The sequence below is a fragment of the Orbicella franksi genome, chromosome 4, assembly GCF_964199315.1.
Source record: "Orbicella franksi chromosome 4, jaOrbFran1.1, whole genome shotgun sequence".
Classification (NCBI taxonomy): domain Eukaryota; kingdom Metazoa; phylum Cnidaria; class Anthozoa; order Scleractinia; family Merulinidae; genus Orbicella; species Orbicella franksi.
The window spans coordinates 14647424-14666578 of NC_138148.1; the positions used below are offsets into that span (position 1 = coordinate 14647424).

Consider the following 19155-nt stretch of genomic DNA (forward strand, 5'->3'; position numbering starts at 1 on the left):
ATTGGCTTCTGCAGATACTCGACGGTAAGTGTCTGCTATCGCACAGAATCATTGCAAGATAGGTAAGGCTTTCTCAGCAAACTGTCCTATGCCTTGAACCTCAATACCACTAGGATTCTCGCCAGCTTTTCACTTATCGTGAATGATTTTGTTAGCCTTCCGGATATCACTTTCACAAGGATGCTCTGCTATAGAAAATGGGTCTGAAATGGACAGATTTCCATAAACTGGCTTTAGCTGTGCAGAGAGTGATTGTGATGCTACTTTTTGAATGAGGCAGCAACTTCAGCTCTTGTTGTGGTCTTAGCAATTGCAACTTGAAGGCTGGTTTGCTGTGATGCCATCATATTACATTCATCTTCAATAATGACAGTGGCACTATCAGCAATTTTGGGATGGATCGTAATTAATGGAAGTGGAATCAGAGTTGCTGCGAAATTTTGTGTAAGTTAGTGTGGGGCTCTGTTCTTCTTCTGGCTGTTGATTGGTTCCAGTATCTATGTTGGCACCCTCCTCTTCATCCCCTTGTGGCTTCATTGGCTGTGCTGTTTTTGGATTTCCTTGGTCTTCAATCAAAGGAGAGTCAAGCGTTGCAGATAAAGCATCACATTTTTTGTGTCTAGGTGCTGACTGCTGTTTTTGTACCAGTTGTAGCACGTCATCAGCACTTAAATTAGCTCTGGGGTGGCAATGATGCTTGGTATCATCATGTGGCTCTCCATTGTCTAGAGAGTAATGCCACTCCCAGTACTCATGACAGTACTCTAAAAGGCTAGATGATAGCCATCTGTCCATGATTTCAAATCATAATCTCCACTTTTCCAACCACATCCACGATAAGAAAATGTTTTCTTTCCTGGAAACCAAAAAGGTACAGTACACAATGCAGTGACTTGATGTGTGCCATTTTCAATCCTGATTGAGGCATTCTTGTTTTTTAATACTCAAATTAACAAATGGTAAACGCCATAGCGTGTACTATTGAGTTATGGATGCACGCAGGAGGTTGCTAAGCACGAAAGAAACGTAAGAGTCCCGAGGCGATAGCCGAGTGCGACTCTAGCTTCTTGAGTGCTTAGGAAACCTCCCAAGTGCAGCCATAACTCAATAGTGCACGCTATGACGTTTACCATTTGTTTTATAACATAACATTGAGACATTGGAACAACAGAAGTCCTTTTATTGAGCTACATCACAAAAAAATGTTCGTGTAGTCTTACATGACAAGAGAAAACAAGTGCGCGAAAATTCATTCATGACAACCTACTGCACACCAGTAACTTGATAAAGTTTCATCTTCACACAACTGTGAAGACAGTTTCGCATTTCTGGGAGAAGGACATCGGCCATTTCTTTGGAAACAATGTCTGTCAAAAGATTTGTTTTGTAAACATTGGCACACACGTCAGCAGCGTACACCCATGGGCAAATAGTAGACGCTAAATTAACCAATCAGTGCACACGCTTTGCTTTAGTTATGTTATAAAATAATTTATTTGAATGCAATAATCAGCTCACTTAATCAGAATGTCAACTAGATGTAAATTTCAGTTCTATTGTGCATTATCCAATTAAGTGCCAAATTAAGTTAGCGTACCTAGCTAGATGCAATTCCTGGCCTCGTAGAATGAGTATCTTAAAGACAACAGCATAGTTGCATACCAGTGGGTCAGAATTTGATTCACTGAAAAATGAAAGATTTTTTTTAAGTCCCAAATAATTTTAGCAGACTGTTTGTTACTGCTTTTTACTGTGCAGCATATCAATACTTATTATATACATGTGCAGCCAGGCTTTTAGCCAGATGGGTGTCCAGGTGTCCCGTGAACAGCCACTTTCTAAAGAAAATTGCTTTATTTTCCATATGTTGCCTTAAAAATTGCTCATTTGAGTAGGCCCTAGAGGACATTTCGGATGGCCGCTTCAAATTCTGGCTAAAAGCCTGTGTACAGTGGAAAAGAGGGAAGAAGACAGTCACAAGAACAGTTGTCTGATCCCTTTGTCACATATGCAGCAGAAATTTCAAATTGAGATGTTTAATAATAATAATAATAATAATAATAATAATAATAATTCCAGCATTCAGAATAATTCCAGAGCTTCAAAATAAATCCGGAGTCTAGATTAAATTTCAACCCAAAACAATTTGTTAACTATAACAACAGTAAGAATTTATTCATGTAAGGTATTAATTCCCAGTCAACAAATAAAATCACAACATTTAAAAATAGATGAATTAAGTAGCATGGTATTACCAATTCTGTTTGAAACATACAGAGATGTTAGAACAAATAACTTTCGCTGGGAAACTGTAGATAATAGGGTCAATGTTGTAAGATAGCTTTAGATAAGGCTCAAATACTCAACGCAACGTTAAACACTGTCAACACAATGTCCGACATAAGCCAACTCACATGTTCGCGAGATGTGGGACGGCCCACAAAAACGTAAGGGACTCCACAGAGGGGTACCCACAAGTTAATATTGCAACATCTCCCCTCTAACAGGATTCAATGAGTCTCTGGGGCTTTTTAACTTGTCGCCCGGATCTGGTTGTAATAGGTGATCGTTCTGCATTTCTTGGTCCTTCTGGTGATTCCATTGGTTCTGGTGGTGAGTCCTTTATAGAAGGTGATGATGGACATATTGGAGAGTCAGCACACTGGGGACTTGAAGGAGGATCATGCAGCCGAGGTCTCATTGGATGATCATTTGGGACTGAGATTATCTGCCTTCGATTTCTTCTATAGACACACCCTCGTTCATCCTGTACTAAGTATGATCGTGGCAACACTTCTGCTTCACGCCATTCTCTATCTCTATTTGGCCGAATTTGCACCTTGTTCCCAACTTCAAGTGGAGGCAGATCTCTACTCTGTTTGTCGTAATTCTTCTTAGAGACAAATTGACGTAGCCGCAGCGCTTTCACTACTCTATCAGGATCCACTGCCTGCGGTAATAAGAGACGTCGATGGGTTGGTATCATTGTGCGTGTGCGCCGACTCATCAGCAGCTGTGCAGGTGACACGCTGATATCTTCAAATGGAGTGTTGCGGTACTTCAACAGCCCTTCAAAGGGGTCTTTTTGGTCAGCTGCAGCCTTGTTCAAAATGCGCTTTGCTGTCTGCACTGCTCTCTCTGCTGCACCATTTGATTGGGGGTACTCTGGAGAGCTCGTGTGGCAAAAAGCCCAATCTTCAGCAAATTGCTTGAACTCATGAGTGCTGTTGAATAGATTCCTGGCATTGCTGTATTGGGAACCATTATCGCTCACAACCTTATCCGGGACTCCAAACCTTGCAAATATTTTCTTCAGGTTGTTAATGACACAGGTGGCAGTGTTCTGACGCAGTAATTCAATTTCAAAGTATTTTGAATAGAAGTCAGTGACCAACAAGTATGTTTGGCCTCCATATTCAAACAAGTCAGTCCCGACTACCTGCCAAGGTAATCCAGGGATGTCATGTGGATGCAATGACTCTCTTTGTTGTCGGTTGCAGAATGCATTACAAATTGAACAGGAGCTGACTTTGTCTTTGATCTGGGCTGTCATTGAGGGCCAGAAGACGTAATCTCTGGCAAAGCTAAGGCTCTTACTTTCTCCCATATGAGCTCCATGGATTTCATCCAGCACCTCAGCCCTCAGTGGTCTTGGGACGACTATTCGGTCTGATTTAAACAGCAATCCATCCTCCACACTCAGCTCTTCCTTAAAACTCCAGTACTCTCTAGCAAGCTCATCAACCTGTTCTTTCTCAGACGGCCACCCTTTCAAGACATACTCCATCACTACTCTCGAGGTTTCGTCAATGCTGGAGGTCTCCTTAAATCTCTTCAGTGTGCTGCTTTCAAATCCAAGCTCCTCAATAAGATTGATTCCAATTACATCTTCTGGTTCACTGACTGGCTCCGTATCACTGAGAGGTGCTCTGCTAAGACAGTCTGAGATGACTTGCTGTTTTCCAGGGACATATCGCACATCAAGATCATACTTGGTAAGTTTCGATAGCATCCTTTGTAGCCTGGGGGGAGCATCATTCAGAGACTTGCGGAAGATAGACTCTAAGAGTTTGTGATCTGTCTCTACAATTACTCTGCGCCCATATACATAGCTGTGAAATTTCTGTGCGCCCCAGACGATTGCAAGCAGCTCTCTCTCGATGTTTGCATACCTTTTCTCACAGTTAGTTAGTGTTTTGGATCCGAATGCAACCGGCTTGCCGTCCTGTAGGATCACTGCACGAAGGCCTTTACTACTTGCATCTACATTTAGGACTGTTTCCTTGCTGTTGTCAAAATAAGCTAGTGCAGGTGCACTTGTGATGACTGATTTCAGATTGTCAAAGGCCTCTAGTTGTGGCTTTTCCCAAACAAATGCTGCATCTTTTTGGGTAAGTTGTGATATGGGTTCTTGTATGTCAGCCTTGTGCTTGATGAATTTGTCCAGGTAATTCACAGTTCCTAGTATGCAAAGTACACCTTCTTTGTCTTCTGGGGGTGGCATCTCATTAATGGCTCTGATCTTCTCCGGATCTGGTTTCAAACCTTCAGATGAGAACAGGTGTCCAACATAACTTACTTCTGGTACTCTAAGCTTCACCTTTTTAGGGTTGAACTTCAATCCTACCTCCCTGCTCTTGTCAAGTACTGTTCTCAATTTGTCATCAACTTCAAGCTGATCTTTACCATGTATCAGGAAATCATCCACTATGATTTAAACAGGAACCCCTTCAAACAGTCTGTCCATCTCCCTTTGGTAGATTTCAGGGGCTGGTGAGATACCAAAAGGGAGTCTTGTAATTCGGTATCGCCCCCACGGTGTGTTAAAAGTCAAGAGCTTGGAACTCTCCTCATCTACGGGGAGTTGCCAGTATCCACTGCATGGATCAAGTGATGTGAAACTCTTTGCACCTGAAAGTCGGTTTGCAACTTCTTCTACGGTAACCATTGGATAATGGGGTCTTTTCAGGGCCTTGTTAAGATCTCTTGGGTCAATACAAATTCTGACATCATCCTTTGACAGTGGAGTGTCCTTCCTTTTATCCTTCACCTTTCTTTTGTCAATAACTAGCATTGATGAGACCCACGACGTAGGCTCATCCTCTTTCACCATAATACCATCTTCTTCCATCTCTTTGAGTTTCTCTCGTGCTGGCTCCAGCATAGCAACTGGAATTTTCCTGGGAGGGTGAACAACTGGGGGTACTGAAGCATCAACTTCCAGATGTACTTTGTTTGGAAGTGTGCCGGGTTTGTCACTGAAACAATCTGGGTACTCCCTCAATATTGGGTCCTTCTGGAAGATGGTCTGGTCTCCATGTGCTCTTGGCGTATCCGGCATGGCTGGATTAGGTACCGGTGTATCTATCAGTTGGAGATTCATAAACTGAAGGACTTCTAAATCCAAGCAGGCATCACATCCCAATAAGGGTGTAAAGTTCCCGTCAACAACAAGGTACAACAGGTTCATTTGACGATTCTTGTATTGAGTTTGAAGGCATACACAGCCTCTTGGATGAATGGGCTTAGTTGCAAGCCAGCCTTTCAAGGGTTGCTGAATCTTTTGGAGAGGTTTTTTGGAGATTTTCTTATACAGATGAAAGGGTATGACGGTAGCCTCTGCACCTGTGTCTGCTTTTACTTCAACATTCTGCCCTTCAATCTTAAGAGTGATAAGGCTCTTTGTTGATTTCCTGGAATCGGAAACACTGTCCAGTTCAATAGATCCAAAATAGGTATGTACCTCCTTATTCATATTCTGAGTGTCTAGGTCTGGTGGACTTTCTTGTTGCACTAAATCAACTTTCGAACCTTCTTTTACATTCCCTGGGCACACTTGGGCAAAATGACCTTCTTTCTTACACTTTAAGCACTGTTTTCCAAATGCGGGACAACGAGATGGTCGAGTAAATGGGTGCTTGTAACCACAAAACTTACAAGAACGAGTAGCTGTCTTGTCAGCTTCTTTTGACTTTCTAACAGGCTGAATTCCTAATGAATGCTCAGTTCCAGCACTCGCTTGAATGTTGAACTTGAACTTTTGTAATTCTGAGGCTTCAAAGGTACAACAATAATCATGAGCGTTCTGTAGGGTTAGATCAGGTTTCTTTAGCAGTTCCCCTCTCAGCTCATCAGATAATACACCTCCCACAATTCGATCTCTTATTAGCGAATCTCGCAGTTCGCCGAATTCACATGTTAGCGACAACCGTTTCAGTTCGCTGACAAAGTTATCAACTCGCTCTCCCTCTTTCTGGTTACGCTTATTAAACACTAACCTCTCATAAATGACATTCCTTGCTCCCTCACAGAGTGCCTTAAATTTGCTGCAAACATACGCATAACATTCCTTGTCTTCTCCAGCATTGTAAACAAAATGACTATATTCTTCAATCGCTTCGGGTCCAGCACAGTGAAGTAACATGTTTACCTTCAATTTGTCCGGTTTGTCATCTTTGCTTTTTGCCACAAGATAAATTTCAAACTGCAATAAAAACTTTCTCCAGTTGTCCGCTGCGTTTGCATCGAGCACCAAAGGACCTGGAGTTCTCGTATCTCGCTCAGCCATCGCGGTCTGTAACTCAGCCAAGCCCTGATAAACTCCTTGCAATCTCTAAAAGGTTTTCACTTCTGACACCATATTGTAAGATAGCTTTAGATAAGGCTCAAATACTCAACGCAACGTTAAACACTGTCACACAATGTCCGACATAAGCCAACTCACATGTTCGCGAGATGTGGGGCGGCCCACAAAAACGTAAGGGACTCCACAGAGGGGTACCCACAAGTTAATATTGCAACATCTCCCCTCTAACAGGATTCAATGAGTCTCTGGGGCTTTTTAACTTGTCGCCCAGATCTGGTTGTAATTGGTGATCGTTCTGCATTTCTTGGTCCTTCTGGTGATTCCATTGGTTCTGGTGCTGAGTCCTTTATAGAAGGTGATGATGGACATATTGGAGAGTCAGCACACTGGGGACTTGAAGGAGGATCATGCAGCTGAGGTCTCATTGGATGATCATTTGGGACTGAGATTATCTGCCTTCGATTTCTTCTATAGACACACCCTTGTTCGTCCTGTACTAAGTATGATTGTGGCAACACTTCTGCTTCACGCCATTCTCTATCTCTATTTGGCCGAATTCGCACCTTGTTCCCAACTTCAAGTGGAGGCAGATCTCTACTCTGTTTGTCGTAATTCTTCTTAGAGACAAATTGACGTAGCCGCAGTGCTTTCACTACTCTATCAGGATCCACTGCCTGCAGTAATAAGAGACGTCGATGGGTTGGTATCATTGCGCAACGTTAAACACTGTCAACACAATGTCTGACATGAGCCAACTCACATGTTCGCGAGATGTGGGGCGGCCCACAAAAACGTAGGGGACTCCACAGAGGGGTACCCACAAGTTAATATTACAACAGTCAACCAGATGTAGCTGTGCACAAGATTTCACAGTCACTGTTGTTGTTTAACTGACAATTTCCCTCGAAAAGCTTCGCAGAAGCAAACTTAAGAAAATGTTCAAAGTAATAAGAGAGCAGTTTCTGCTTTAGTCCAGCCCAGAAAACAGGGTCAAAAAGTATACTTTGAATATAAATGCCTTTGCTGGTATACACAATAAAGTCACACCACCTTGCTCCCGTATTTTTCATTCTTGCATCATACACAAGCAGTTTGATACCGGACCGTGAAGTGGATTCTGCATCCTTTATTTTTCTCACTTCTACTGTCATTACTGGCTGAGGGGCAATGTTCTTTCCTCCACCCTTTTTGTGGCATTGCTGGAGTTGAGAAGTACAAGCTACGGAGGACTTTTGATCCCGTTCCTCACTCAGATCTTTAGTAGTAGTAGAAGAAAATAAAGTATACTTGCACATCTTAAACATCAGCGCCAATACGTGGTTACAAAATCCAACTTTACCTGCCACACACGAACAAGAAGCACTCACCACTTCTCCAGACAAGATACATAGGGCAATTTGCAGATTATGAGGAGGGTCACTTTTTCTGAAACTATGGCAACACTTCCCTTTAAAGAAAAAGTATCTGGAATCACTCACACATTCAATATCTTCCAGGTATTCATCTTCTAAGAAACCCCTGGCCTTTACTAATCCGGTCGGAACGGTGTGATGATCTACATTGGCATCGCTTTTCCAGACTTCAAAACATGGCGATGCATCTGGAGCCGCGTAAACATAGGCATCTTTTCCAGTGACGTTCCCCATCCAGAGCTAGGAAACTGTACCGATTCATTGATTTCAGGGTCAGGCTCAGATCTCGTGCCTTGCTTTTCCTTTCTATGGCTGTAGATTTTGTGAGGATCTGGATCCACGACCTGTTTGTCTTTGCCTGTTCGTATGTACTTATACACTCGCTTCACCAGCTCTGCTTTTGTCTTTAATCCTTTTCCCGGGTCTCCACGACATTTGAGCCAAAATTTAAGCTCTGAGATTTTTAATTCCTCAGGTTTTCTTCCAAGAAGAGAAGCACCAGGTATATCATTTTCCGTAAGAAATATCGAAGTACTCACCATTGTATACAAAAAGAGACGCGACGTGATCTTTTGGCCTTTCTGACCTCGTTTTCACGCAACTTGATCCAGGACTCTTGCGGTGTCCACCATTATGAAAGTCGTGTATAGAGGGCTTTGAAAGTAAGTAATAAAATAGTAAGTAAGTAATAAAGTTAATAAAGTTAGAAAGTAAGTAATAAAGTTAAGGATTCTACGCAACTCATGTAGATATATATGTAACTCATCTGGAAAGGTTTTGATTAGGATAAAAAGATATAGATTTTCATTAACATATATGTAAGAAATCTGTTGGAAGAGTATTGGTTAAAACCGGTGGACAATAGTAATAATATTGATGAACAGAACTGCCAATACCTGTGCAACATGTTGAGAAGCCATGTACTCTCATGACAGTGTTGACTGCAACTGGCACCACTTTTTGGCGGGTACAAAATGTATCTTAAGTACACATGACAGGGCTGTCAATAAGCTTTGTAACCAATAAAAGCGGCTATGGCTGAGTATGTTTCATGGGCCCCTGATATGTACAGGTAAACTTGCCTGTAGTTGATACAATTCAAGGCTGCAGGTGAATCAAAACTTATTGACAGTCCAGCATGATGTGTTACACGTACCTGGCAAACATGCTAAGGAATTTCACAAGCAAAGAATCCTAGCTCACTTGATTGTTCTTTGTCATAGGTCTGCTGTGATTGGAGAGAGATCGCACTAACAATGCATGACAGAGTGTTTGAAGAGCATGAAGAGCAGCTTATTGACATCTATGATGTAAAGGTGAAATTATTATGTTTACAAATTTAAGTATGTCCTATAATCTGAAATTCTTGGCTTGCTAAAACTTCTGTTATTGACTTCATCTGATGGTCTTCCTCTCTACAGTGCAAGGAATGGGGGTTTTTGGTAAAGAAGTTATTTGGTATGCATCTTGGCACTGGTGATTATGGTCACCTGGTTGTGGATCACAGTGCTATGGTTCTGCATCATTTTCGCTCTCTTTACAAACACTCTGGTCAAGGATTTGAGTCCTCCCACAAGCTGCATTGCCAGTTGTACTCAAAGGCAACAAACCATGATGCTTCTGGACCTGGCCAGTCCTGTGAGTCACCATCTAATTTTAAATTCGTATTTAAATCATGTTATTTAAAGTCAACTTCAGGTCAAAATAAATTAAAACTAGTTTGGCTAATTTTTTCTACATACATACATACATACATATCCTTTATTTAAGCATGATAAGACTTAAAGCTCAAAGCTTGTGGGGTCGTGTAAAATTAATTACAAATGAATTAATTATAGGGATAACATTACTAACAAACTGCAAGTAAACAACATACAACAACAGCAATTATTATACATTGTAGTCACCATCTGTCTTCTCATTGGCTAAAAGCCTACAGTTATTCTGGGACACAGTGCAACCTACAGATTATTCACTAATCTGCTAGCAGATTAGTGAATAATGTGTAGGTTGCGTGTACAGTGCATGATTTCCAAGAGTAATATCAAGTTCACGTAAGAAAATGGCTTGTTGAAAATAAAGTGTGTTTGTCGTTATTTTCTTCATAACAATGTATAATAATACAATTATGAGATTCGGTTTTTGTGACATCCGAAATAATAAAGGTCTCAGTTAGTGTTATCAGCTTCAGCCTTCGGCTTCGGATGATAACACTTACCTCAATCTTGATTATTCCGAAGCCTCATCCAATCTTTTTTGTGTCCACAAAGGTAAGACATCCACTCGCACAGCACACCTCAAACTAGAGTGTAAAGATTCACTTTGCTTACCAGTACTCTCTCTTCAAAGAATGTGACATAGTTCAAAATGACCTCTTTTGCAGCTCCAGGGGATTCCTTGTAATATTTTGTCACTTTCTCAAGTGGCAATGATCTTTCTACAATTTCTTCAAAGTTCTTTAAAACTGCCCTTTCAGTAGAACCTAAGGGATAATAATTATAATAATTGTTATTATAATTATAATAACAGTTACTGCAATTCAAAAAGTAGTAATCAACAATATCTACGTATAAACAACGCTTGTTATAAAAATGAAAATAAATTAATTCTTCCTAATTATTAAGAATGCTGATAAAATGAGTAAGATACAAGTATATGGCAATGAACATCGATACCTGAAATAGATGCCACTTTTATGTTTGTTCTATCTATTTCTGTTTGCTGTCCTTTCCGTTCCTTTACAGTTGCTCTTGGAAATGCCTGCAAATTATCAGGACCATAATCAGACAAAGCCTCATTCAACTTGTCAAGGCTTCCAACGCGACAAGCAAACAATCCCAAAGAGCCCAAAATTTGTTCACAATTTCTCATCTCACAATGTAGAGAGCATAGGTTGATGGCACTTAGGTCTTCCTCCAGAAGGAAATTAAGATCATCTCGGATGCCTGAAGACCTATAAAGCAGAAAAAAGGAGAGCTTAAGTCTGGAAACTTCACCTGGGCATATCTGAAATTTGCTGCTTATGTCATTTCTTCACACTAGTCTCACCTTCCAATGTTTGCTTTAGATCTTAGGCAATCCAAACAGGTTTCATCTACGTCAGCTCCATGACATTTACAAGCCTAAATACAAATAAAATTTGAAATTGTAACATTTTATTTCTTGAATACTTTAACATAGTGTTCAATTCAAATGTAAAAAAAATGCTGAATTGTTAATACTGGTAATTGCTATCAAGAAAATCAGATACACTCGTCTGACTACATGTTAGCTGCCAATCATAATCATTTAATCATTATGTTTAGTGATTATCACTTGATGTATTCGGAAGATACATATTGTGATCAATTTATTGTTCTCTCAACTGCCCTATTCCATCAGGTGTTTTATATAGCAATTAAAGATATCAGTCTTGATTGAATTACACTTTATGACCTACATGTACTAACTTTAAGTCTATTCCACAAAACATTTCGGCAAACAAAGTAAAGATCCCAGTCTGTGTTGTTTCTTTGGTTGTTTGCCTTGCTTTCTTTTTTTGAGTCAAACTATTTTTCTCTATTTGTTGCTTTCTTGCATAATGGCAAATAAAATCAGGTTGTAGCCTATTCCTATTTTTTGGCAGATGCATTTCAGTATTTTTGGCTGACAGCAGACTGGTTAATGATATTACAGGTAAGTAAAAAATAAACAAACGTAAGTACTCTGATAGCATCATAAAATACACAAAATTCCACGTCATATCCTTTGGCTCCAACTTTGAAATCTTGATCATCTTTCTTCTTCAGTAGAAGTAGCAAGGCCTTGTAATCAATAGTCACTGCATGAAGAACAGGAAATTTAGGAAACATTTAAATGGATTACACACAGGCAAATTATTGTTCATGACACATGTACATAGATAAAGAGTGGTATCATGTTCCTTTGTCAAATCCATATTAATGAACATTAATTGAAAAATAACATTGACATTGATGGTTGTTGTTAGGGCAACACGATCATGAGTATGCATTTTGCATGCATGCATTATTTCTGTGTGCAAAAATGCAGATTTCAGGAAATTCAACTGATAGACAGCTTAAGTATGTATTAAACATTATAAATCATAATGATTCTTAATTTTGCAGGTTTATATAAAGTACTAGTTTATACCCTTGCCTTTGTATCTCTTGAATTACTTGTGAAAGAAATTTTATACTTTTTCCATCCACCCACATGCCATATTTTGTAATAGCATTCTTTTGATAATTTAGATTCCTGAGTACCTGCTTTGAATTCAACCTAACAAAAAACCAACGTCAGCATCATTAGCATTCTGCAGTGGACTACTATCGGCACAATTTTCAAGCCTGTTATGACTATTAATCTTATAGCCAACCAAGCATGCACATTGAACACTAAGAATAATTTCTGTTAGCAATAATATGCTCCTGTGATCGACCACCCCAAGCACATTTTTGAGCAAAAATGTTTGAGAACTATGAGGGACATTACAGCACTAAAGGCTGCCAATGTTTGCAAAGAAGTGAAGAGAGAAGCCTGGAACTGTGAACTAAAACTCCAGGCAAGAGCACAGGCTCGGAGCAAGTTGTAAAGATCAAATCAGGGTCAAACTTGAAGAGGACACACGAACATGAAATATCAGGGTCTATTAAGGGTTTCCAGAAGTGTCAGAGAAGGTCAAAGTACTGTACACTGAATTTTACACTTGCATCCTAAAAATGTTGTTAATGACCTGGAAAGTCAGCAACCTCTGGCCATTAAGTACCACATACGCTAAAAAGTTGATCATCTTTTATATGTTTGTCTGTACATATTTTGTTGTTTATATGTTGGTTACAATGGCAAAAAAGATAACCCCCATTGACACCCACATTTAAAATGATTTAAAAGATCCTAAGGATGGAGTTTGAGAGGAAAACAAGTCAGAAGGTATCATACATGTAAGTAACTGAGAAAGTAGTTTTATTAATTATTTCTGAATTAAAAGCAAGAATTCTAGCTAAACAATTTTCTTTATGTTTAATTTGGAATCTTATTTTTTTGGAGGCTTGATCATAGAATATCAATCATATTCAATATAAATTGCCTAATTAGTTATAGGAACATCATTTTGAGTGATATATTAAAAAAAAAAAGAAATAAAAGGTTTAGTTCATACAATAATGTGTACGAAAGGCTGGTTTTCACTAGAGCATAAGCACAAGGACAAGCATAAGCATAAGCACTAGAGAAAACAGCCGCAGAAATCCTGCTCCCAAAGTGCAATCGACTCCTTTTCCGCATGGCTTTTGGCCTGGTCGGAATACGAACGAATAATTGTGCTTGCCAATCCTCACCGCAACGGCGAAATGGCCAAATATTGCATTATTCACCAAGGGAGGCGAAAATTTATCTGGTCAGCGGTCTATGCCTACGATGTCCGCTTTCAGCAGGAATCTGCTAGAGTAGGGGGCCAGTGCTTTGATATTCTCGACCACTCCTTGTACATGACCACACTTGACGCCACTGCCCTAAGGAAGGATGCCAAACAATTTTTCCGTTGTGAATCTTTTGATCATGAGACCAGGGAATGTCCCTTTCTCCAGGCCTCCATGCTGGGGACACCGGTGCAGAAAAAGAGCCCTTCGAACCCACAAGGAACCTATTGTCCTGCCCAACCATGGAAGCTGGAAAAGCGGTTCCATGACAACCGCGAAGAGTGCAGCCTGTTCCAATGGCATGCCTGCAATCTGGGTACAGGGTGCAAACGGGCACACGTATGCAAAGCCTGCCGAGGGCACCATGCCCTGGCAGATTGCACACAATCTGCCTGAACCCTGGTCCCCATTCTTTGTAGCCAAGTGGAGTGCAGCACTCGTCAACCATCCAGACAACGCCTTCGTCGAGGCACTCCTTCATGACATCACGCACGAGGTAGAATTTGGCTACAGTGGACCGACAATATTTCAATCCTACCCCAATCACCCTTCTGCGCTGGACGCCAGCGAACACATCAAAGAATTAAACCGGGAACTCGACCTCAATCCCATGGCTGGTCCATTCCTTTCTCCTCCAACTCGCAACTTTGTCAGATCGCCGATGGGCGCGGTACCCAAAAAGCGCTCAAATCCTCTGAAATACCAGGTCATCCATGACCTCTCGTGGCCACAGGGCCATTCTGTTAACGATTTTATCCCAGCGGAACGTTTCCATTGCCAATATGACACTCTCGATCGGGCCATCTCTCTCCTCAAGCAAGCTGCCACAGAGCCATGATGGCTAAAGTGGATTTATCGGATGCCTACCGGCATATCTTGGTCCGCCCAGAGTACTGGGAACTGGTCAGCTCCACCTGGCCAATCTACGTCAATGGTGAACTGACAACCAGCTATTTTGTTAACCTATTCCTCCCGTTCGGCGCTCGCAGTGCGCCTGCTCAATTTCTCTGGTATGCTGATGCCCTCAATTTCTTTATGCACGACCGAGGGGCAGATCCTGTCTGGAACTATATGGATGACTTTTTCACATGCGACTCCGCCACCTCACCATGTGCTCGAAACCTGGACATTACAACACAAACTTGCGTTGACCTCGGCTTTACCCTTAACCCTTCTAAACTTGTGCACCTGTCAACTTGCCTTACCCTACTGGGCATAGAAATTGACTCCATTTGTCAAGAGACACGGATTGAGTCATCATGTCTAAATGATACCCTTGCTCTCCTGGCGGCATGGGAGGGTCAGTCTCATTGCACTAAATGCCAGCTTCAAGCGCTTCTCGGCACCCTGAACTTTGTTTGCAATGTGTGTCGCCTGGGTTGCACTTTCAGCATCGTCTTGTCGATCTTCTCAGCAAGGCCCGTTCTCCGTCACACCACATACGTCTCACCCGTCAGAGCAAACAGGACATCCGTTGGTGGTCTACCTTCCTTCCTCAGTGGAATGGCAAATCGCTCTTCTACGATGATTTCTGGTCCACCAGCCTATCTTGTCACCTGTTCACTGACGGCTGCAAACACTCCTTTGGTGCATTTTTTAATGGTGCCTGGTTCTGTAGTACGTTTAATGCATGCCAGGTCCCTGTTCGCCTTTGTATTGCCTTCAAAGGGCTGTATGCCATCGCGGCCACACTCTCTGCATGGGACCCCTCTCTGTGTGGGAAATGCCTGATGTTTCACTGTGACAATGAAACAATCGTTACGATTATTTGAAAGGGCTCCAGCAAATGCTCACATATAATGGCCCTCCTACGCTACATGTTCTTCGTGTGTGCGAATAACTGTATTGAGATTTCGGCCGTGCACATCCCAGGCTCCCAGAATTGTACTGCTGACGCTTTATCTTGCTTCCAGCTCAACAGGTTTCATCACCTCTTACCACAGGCAGACCAACAGCCTACACCCATCCCAATCATCAACTGGAAGCGCTTCAAGTGAAAGCAAAGCAGTATTCCACCCACGGCCTCGCCGACTCCACGCAACGAACTTACAGTGCCCCTCAACGCCAGTACCTTGCCTTTTGTTCCCGGCTGGACCTTTCTCTGTTCCCAGCCTCCAAGCAGACGCTGATGCTTTTCATCACCGAGTTAGCGAGCAGAATTCAGCTGCAATCTATATCCATGTATCTCTCTGCCATACGTGCCCTTCATATTGCCCATGGCTATCCCAACCCACTCGACGACATACTGCAATTTCGTCAGACTGTCCCAGGAATAAACAGATTACATGGGATCACAGCCAAGCAAAAACTAGTCATCACCACAGAACTGCGCGGCGACATGAAGCAATTCATTTCCCTCAGCTCTCGTGACGATTACGTAAAGTGGTCTGCCATGGTCACCAGGCATTTTTTTTCCTGCTCAGGTGTGGCGAGTTTACCATCTTACACCCAAAAGATTTCCATCCCGATCGGCACCTTACTCTTCTGATGTTCAATTTCGTACCTCGCCCAATGGTACCAAGTTTATCGCCCTCAGGCTTAAAACTTCTAAGACGGATCAGTTTTGGAGATCCCACACTCTCTTCTCCGGACACAGCAAAAGTGACATCTGCCCTGTCTGCTGCCTTCAAACGCTAATACGCCATTATAACCCAAGCTCACATGACTACAATACAACCCCTCTGTTAGCACTACAAGACGGCTCCCCCCTAAGCCGCCCATGTCTCTTATCATTCTCTTCTTCATGTCTTCGCCTGCTGGGAATCGACCCCACCCTCTTCGGTGGACACAGCTTCCGAATTTGGGACGCCACTTCTGCCAATGCTGGCATTCCAGACCATCTCATCAAAACCATCGGGCACTGGTCCTTGGACTGTTGTCAATGTTACATTTGTACTCCACTGAACTCTCATTTCGACTTCAGAAACTCTGGCTAAACCACCAAATGTTCCCTATGTGTATGCAAGTTTTACTTACTTGCCTTAATTAACTTTATTATTAGTTTGGGCTAACCTTCTCTTTGGGCAGTATATAGGTTGTCCTATTAAACTGTCTTTCGTAGCCCAACTCGCGTGTTTTGTTTGCGTTTGCATGTATAATATGAATACTGTTACATTAAGAAGAATGAACACACTTATTTGTCTTGTACTGTTTTCACTAATAATGCACTCCACATAAGCTGGATCATGTTACTAGTGAAAACGGCACAAGACAAATAAGTGTGTTCATTAATTCTTATGTTTCTGCTTATGCTTAATATGTTTAATACATGTATGTCCCAGCTGTTTTCACTTGTGCTTATGCATATGCTTGAGCTTGTGCTAATGCTCTAGTGAAAACCAGCCTTAATTGTTTTGTGCACACACAAAAAAAGAAAATGGGGACAGCTTTAGTTAGAACTATTACTAGTTTATAGTTGTTTCATTTATCATGATACCTGATTTAAGTGCTACTAACCTTTTTTCTTTACAGTTCCCTATTGCAATGGGGTAAATTGACAATGCACTCTCAGAACTCTTGTTGTCAAAATTAATGGGTGCCAGTCATACAGCCACTTGATCTTACCTATTTTGATTGAATACAAAAACGCATATATAAATAAGCAGCTTTTATGAAACATATTTCCAAACATATATAGTTATACTTTTGAAATAATTATTACTAGATAATTATTTTATACATTAAAGATGATTTCCAGTCTATACTGTGCAGACTAATGAGTCCTGTACAAAAGAATAATGCCTATTTCCCAAATGAATACAGTCAATATTTTTGCATCTTTAAATGTAATATTATTATTATTCCATATTGAACAAAACTTAGCAGACCTACATGTATGCTTAAAGCCACCTTAAAGGACAATTAAAATAACGCACACCTCCAAGGGGGCATCCATCAAGTTTTATGTTGAACTCTTTGTCTTCTGTGTCACATGAATGAAGATGCTGCTCCTTTATTGCCCACACAAGAACAGAACTAAGGTCAACATCACAAGCATCAAAATCTGCCTCACCAACTTTTGCAATTTTCAAAGTTTTTGATACCACAGTGAGCACTATTTTCTTTATGGCTTTGATTTTGTTCTTTGAAAGCAGTACAGGTGTGTCCTCAGATCTCTTAAGGAAAATTTAAAAAAAGTCAATGCATGTATATCTGTTTGGGACCCTCTTCCTTAAACACTTGCTGACATTATTTTAATAATTTCCCACCCTCATCCCTACATGCACCTCAAGATGAGAATGACAATCACAATCGCAAGATAATTTAGGGTTACTTAGATTTAAATACTTATTCATCCATCACTATGGTTCGATTTATCATTATCACTTAAGCTTAACTAGAAGTTGTTTCAGTGAGCTTAAAGACGTACCCCACTCTTTCCCAGTCGAGTTAAGTTCAGCAATGTCTGCCATGCTGAATCAGGCAACTGTGTTTGTAACTTGAAATACACCCAGTCTGGAACATGCATGCTTTCAAATATATGCACTTGTGTATCTGGAGAGAGGAGCTGAGACAAGCCCTTCTTGGTACCATTTGATTCCATTACCAAGTCTATGACTTCTGAGATGGTATCCCGTACCTTTCCTCTCTCCTCACTTGTGCCACACAAAAAGGTGTTCCCCAGGACAGAAGCAATTGACTCATGGTACTTTTCAGAAATGTCCTCCAGGGCAGCGTGAACCTCCCTGCATTTTTTAAGCACCAGCCGTTCTTGTTCGTGGATCCCAAATCTGGACAGATCTTTGTATCCTTGATTGAACTACATGAGGAACTCGGGCATGATTTTGACGGCGTTGAGGAGAAACATGGGGAAGACAAATCGGAAAAGGATGAATCGTTCAAACTTGTTTCCATGAACGACTTGAATTCTGCAATCTGAGCTTGAAGATCCTTGATCTGTATTTCAAGAGAGTCTATCTTCGCCGTTCTTTCAGCGAGCAAGGAACTGAGCTCCTCTGAACTTTGGTGGATTTTCCCACCAAAAGAAATGTCTTCCGCGCGATCAGGGTCCAAATCATTGTCCAAATCCAATGTGATAGTCTAGCAGACCATGGATTGGCAGAAAACATGGCAAATTGATAAGACTGTGTGGTGGAATACCTTTGTGATGAATAAGGCCAGCAATTAAGCTGAACGTGGAAGCGACGAAGATGGTACTTGGCATTCTGTTGAACTTAACAACAACAAACACCAATTTGGCTGGTTGGAAGTAGCAAGGAATGACAGGCCTACACGACTTCTAACAATGGAAACTTTTGAACCATGTGCATAATCTTTGACCCCTTTATAATTTCGCTCTTACGAGTATGTCTTTAAGAGATTTCCTTCTTTCAAAAGATATGAGTGGTGGCTCTTTGAAAATTTGCCGTAGAGAAGGCTGGTTTTGTATCAAGTGCCATTTTTGCATTAAAACATGTTTGAGATTAGGCACTGACGGTTGATATTGTGTTACAAAAGGCAAGATATCTTTTCGGCTTTTGTATTTTTGTTGTAGTGCTGATCCCCTTTCTGTGAATTTGATATCTGATAGGAGTGTCCCAATCAGATTTTTTGGGTAACCTCTAGCAAAGAGACGCGATTCGAATTTAATAATGTTCTCTTCAAATCTTGTTCTTGAAGAGTTAGTGCGTAAGAGTCTAAGAGCTTCTCCCTTCACGAATCCTTTTTTGACACCCGGCAGGTGAGTAGAGGAAAAATGAGTGTATTGAAAGGTTTCAGTTGGCTTGAAGTGTTTTTT

General features: G+C 41.2%; 1 protein-coding gene and 2 pseudogenes across 3 annotated transcripts; all 3 read right to left on the minus strand.

Moving 5' to 3' along the window:
- Positions 1 to 4034: 4034 nt before the first annotated feature.
- On the minus strand, positions 4035 to 6628 carry LOC145485541 (uncharacterized). The gene is made up of 3 exons (XM_081464199.1): positions 4783 to 6628; positions 4173 to 4707; positions 4035 to 4062 (listed from the first exon to the last, which is right to left on the minus strand). Exons 1-3 carry the CDS (start codon positions 6566 to 6568, stop codon positions 4035 to 4037), a joined length of 2349 nt encoding a protein of 782 aa, XP_081320325.1. The 5' UTR covers positions 6569 to 6628.
- A 797-nt stretch (positions 6629 to 7425) lies between these two features.
- On the minus strand, positions 7426 to 9308 carry LOC145485542 (uncharacterized; annotated as a pseudogene). Its single transcript, XR_014049207.1, has 2 exons — positions 8970 to 9308; positions 7426 to 8599 (listed from the first exon to the last, which is right to left on the minus strand). The product of XR_014049207.1 is annotated as an uncharacterized LOC145485542 (transcript).
- A 433-nt stretch (positions 9309 to 9741) lies between these two features.
- Positions 9742 to 18792, minus strand: LOC145483517 (uncharacterized; annotated as a pseudogene). Its single transcript, XR_014048934.1, has 8 exons — positions 17788 to 18792; positions 17290 to 17533; positions 16875 to 16977; positions 12177 to 12279; positions 11703 to 11818; positions 11047 to 11120; positions 10674 to 10951; positions 9742 to 10480 (listed from the first exon to the last, which is right to left on the minus strand). The product of XR_014048934.1 is annotated as an uncharacterized LOC145483517 (transcript).
- Positions 18793 to 19155: the final 363 nt, after the last annotated feature.

Excerpts from the sequence above, each read along its gene's own strand:
- LOC145485541 (XM_081464199.1), bottom strand. The coding sequence starts at position 6,568 with ATGGCTGAGCGAGATACGAGAACTCCAGGTCCTTTGGTGCTCGATGCA. Across the intron at positions 4,708-4,782 it reads AATTACAAGACTCCCTTTTG|TGGATGATTTCCTGATACAT; the intron begins GTATCTCACCAG and ends TTTAAATCATAG. Across the intron at positions 4,063-4,172 it reads CTAACTAACTGTGAGAAAAG|AGTCTATCTTCCGCAAGTCT; the intron begins GTATGCAAACAT and ends ACAAACTCTTAG.